The sequence below is a fragment of the Etheostoma spectabile genome, unplaced genomic scaffold (genome assembly GCF_008692095.1).
Source record: "Etheostoma spectabile isolate EspeVRDwgs_2016 unplaced genomic scaffold, UIUC_Espe_1.0 scaffold393, whole genome shotgun sequence".
In the NCBI taxonomy this organism is placed as follows: Eukaryota; Metazoa; Chordata; class Actinopteri; order Perciformes; family Percidae; genus Etheostoma; species Etheostoma spectabile.
This window is the reverse complement of record NW_022605598.1, coordinates 285,018-287,920: the sequence shown is the minus strand read 5'-3', so window position 1 is coordinate 287,920 and position 2,903 is coordinate 285,018. Positions and strand designations below refer to the sequence as shown.

The 2,903-nt window shown below is 37.9% G+C and overlaps 1 protein-coding gene across 2 annotated transcripts in view; it reads right to left on the bottom strand.

Moving 5' to 3' along the window:
- Positions 1 to 2,903, bottom strand: part of LOC116686537 (kin of IRRE-like protein 3) — a 278,508-nt gene that overhangs the window by 48,837 nt on the left and 226,768 nt on the right. For both annotated transcript variants that reach the window (XM_032511554.1, XM_032511552.1), the window contains 2 exons: positions 1,767 to 1,915; positions 1,170 to 1,297 (listed from right to left, as the gene is read on the bottom strand). In XM_032511554.1, the coding sequence (XP_032367445.1) occupies positions 1,170 to 1,297; positions 1,767 to 1,915 (277 nt within the window). The remainder of the gene's footprint in view (positions 1 to 1,169; positions 1,298 to 1,766; positions 1,916 to 2,903) is intronic.

The following is a 2,903-nucleotide window of genomic DNA, read 5'->3' as shown; positions in this document are numbered from 1 at the left end:
TCTTGGTAGGCGGTGTCTGACAGTGGCAATAGTAGTCACAATAAAAGATAATGGAACTATGACTGGAAATAGTAGTTGTAGTAGTTTATGGCGTAGCAGGGCACTGCACGGCGTTACAAGGTGTAGCAAGGCACTGCAATGTAGCAGGGCCCTCCGGGGCATATATTATAGTAGTTAATTCCACTATGATATAACATAATCCTGACGCCATACAGTCCGGCATGTTTTGGTGCAAAAGGGAAAATTGCTTATTTCAGTAATCAGTATCAGACAAAAGGTATATTGGCAAGTAAGTAAAACTTACAGAGATATGCGTTGGTGGTTGGTGCATAAAGAAACAAACTAAAATATTTAACAGACAGACTTAACTTGAGCTCTTGGCTCAATATTGGCATACAGTTTAAAAAAATGGTTGTCGTGGCTAGGTTGACTAGAACACTACAGCTGAAACACAACAACAGATGCCAAAACCTTCCCGGGTAAAACTCGCGCTCCAGAATTTCTAGTGAGTCCACATAAATAGACTTTTTTGTCCCAGCAGTAATTTGACCAAGTAATTGGAGAGAAATGACCAGCCTTGGCCACCAAGATTACAACCATGTGGCATTAGCATGCAGAACCTTAATATTTAGCATGTTAGATTGTAATGGAATTAAGTAGCACGTTCTACAGTCAGAAATCACAGATAAAGGCCTCTGAAATAAACACTACCCAATCTGACATGTTTCTGCAGGAATGTAACCCGACATTGAGGAGAATTTAACAAATTGACAGCCAAGATGACAACTCTTACTGCCATTAGCATGTAGCTATTATAGTATAGTAGTAGTGGACACTAATAGCAGCCCTTTTTACAGTCAATAATCGCAAATGTGCTTTTTAATGATTAATTTAAAAAAAATATGTCTACCTCATTATTTGAAAATCCGACATTAAAACATTGTAGATGTGACAGAAAATACAAAAAAAGCTTATATGTCCAATTTATGACTCCCATTTTTAATGTTATTATATGGAAATGGACTTTGTATGCAGAATAAGTGCACTGTGTATAGAGTACCTGATTTTAAATTGAATCTTGATATTTGGTGACATGTGATAGATTTACCATCTAATTTATAATCCACCCTTTTGAAGCCCTATAGAAATGGTCACAATAAACTAAATACCACTCCTGAGCCTCTTTTCATCCAAACAATAGTTAGAGAGGGGTTTCCTGTCCAAGCACAGTTGAAAACAGCATCGGATCCCAGGTCCACCTGCAGAGACTGAGGCTCTGTTGCCATCTTTGGCCCAACTGGAAGACACACACATGACACTTAATCAGCTTTTGCAATATATTATCCACTATTAGCAACTTTTTTTCAATTTTTTTAAATAATTTCTAGCACAAAGAAATTTCATTTCATAGAAGCAGAGCGTTAAGTGCATATTAGCCTGGTCTGGAGCAGGCTAGCTGTTAGCTTGACTGTTAGCATGGACCGGAGCAGGGTAGCTGTTAGCCTGACTGTTAGCATGGTCTGGAGCAGGCTAGCTGCACAGTGTCCCAGTCCTACTCTGTGGCCAGAGGCCTTCATACTTTTTGTTGTTAATTTAACTTTAGTTTAGACTGTATGTCTGTATTTTCTAGATGATTGAGTGTTTTTTTGTTGTTGTTGTTTCCTTGATTCCCACATTGTGTTATTTTTGAGTTTTCTATACTTGTGCTGTGTGAACCTTGTGTGTCTGTACAGCTCTTTGGTTTGATCAAGCTTCCAATAACTCACAGTAGACATCCACGTTCCTACTGATGTTGGTGTTGCCCAGTGCATTGGTGACCTCACAGGAAACGGGCTCAGTGAAGAAAGAGTGGTCCACAAGAACCTCATAGGTGTCACCTGGCACGTCTGGAATCAGGGTACCTCCTTTAGCCCATCTGAAATCATCAGAAGTACAATCGATTACAGGTAGAAATAGTGATTTACACAATGAGAAGAATTCAACAATAACCCAGTAAAAGAAAATACAAAAGTCTCACAGAGCTGCGCTACGCCAACAGCACTAACAGTGGCTTGGTCAATCACATAACCTACCCGGTTACCAAGTTATTTTGTTGTAACAATTATTCTACAATTTTCTATTTCATTGTAATTGCATTTTGATTTAAATATAAATTATTGCCTAATAATAATAAAAAAAATGTATCCTGTCACAGGGTGTCCTTTGTCCTTTATCTGGCAACTGTTGCAAATGTGTTAGTACTGTATGTAAAATGTGTGCTGGTGGTTGCTGTTACCCTCAACTACTTTTACAGTTTCATTTTACAGTAAGCTTTTAAAAAACCGTTCAAAACTGGTTAGAATGTTTTTTCACAGACTTTTTAAATGTTGGATCACGTTCATATTTAGACCGTATTTTGCCAGGATTTGCAACACTGGCTTTCACCTGAGAAATGTGGATATTGCCCTGACCTCCAGCACCACTGCCTTTTTTCACCTGCGTAACATTGCAAACATTAGGCTCATCCTGCTCTTTTAATTGCTATGTCAACACTAAACAATGATTAAGCGTTGCATCTAGCTAAAGACAGCAAATATCTTAAAGATAAAGGCTGTCTTTACACAGGGATAATGTAATGGTGGTTCATAGGTATTAATTTGAATGTTCCTTATTTACTTAGAAATAGGGAAAGTTCAATCTTAGAAAAAGAATTTTAAATAACCAAATTAACCACGGTGGTTTGTATTTGGTATTAATAGACAGCTGACTTTAGCCAACATTTTTTTCTTGCCAATGCCCACATCCTTTTGCTGTCAAAATACAACCTCCCTACATTTTCCTCTTGTAAACTTGACCAGACAGTTTGCAGCGGAGATCCTTAAAGTGCCCATATTATGCTCATTTTCAGGTTCATAATTGTATTT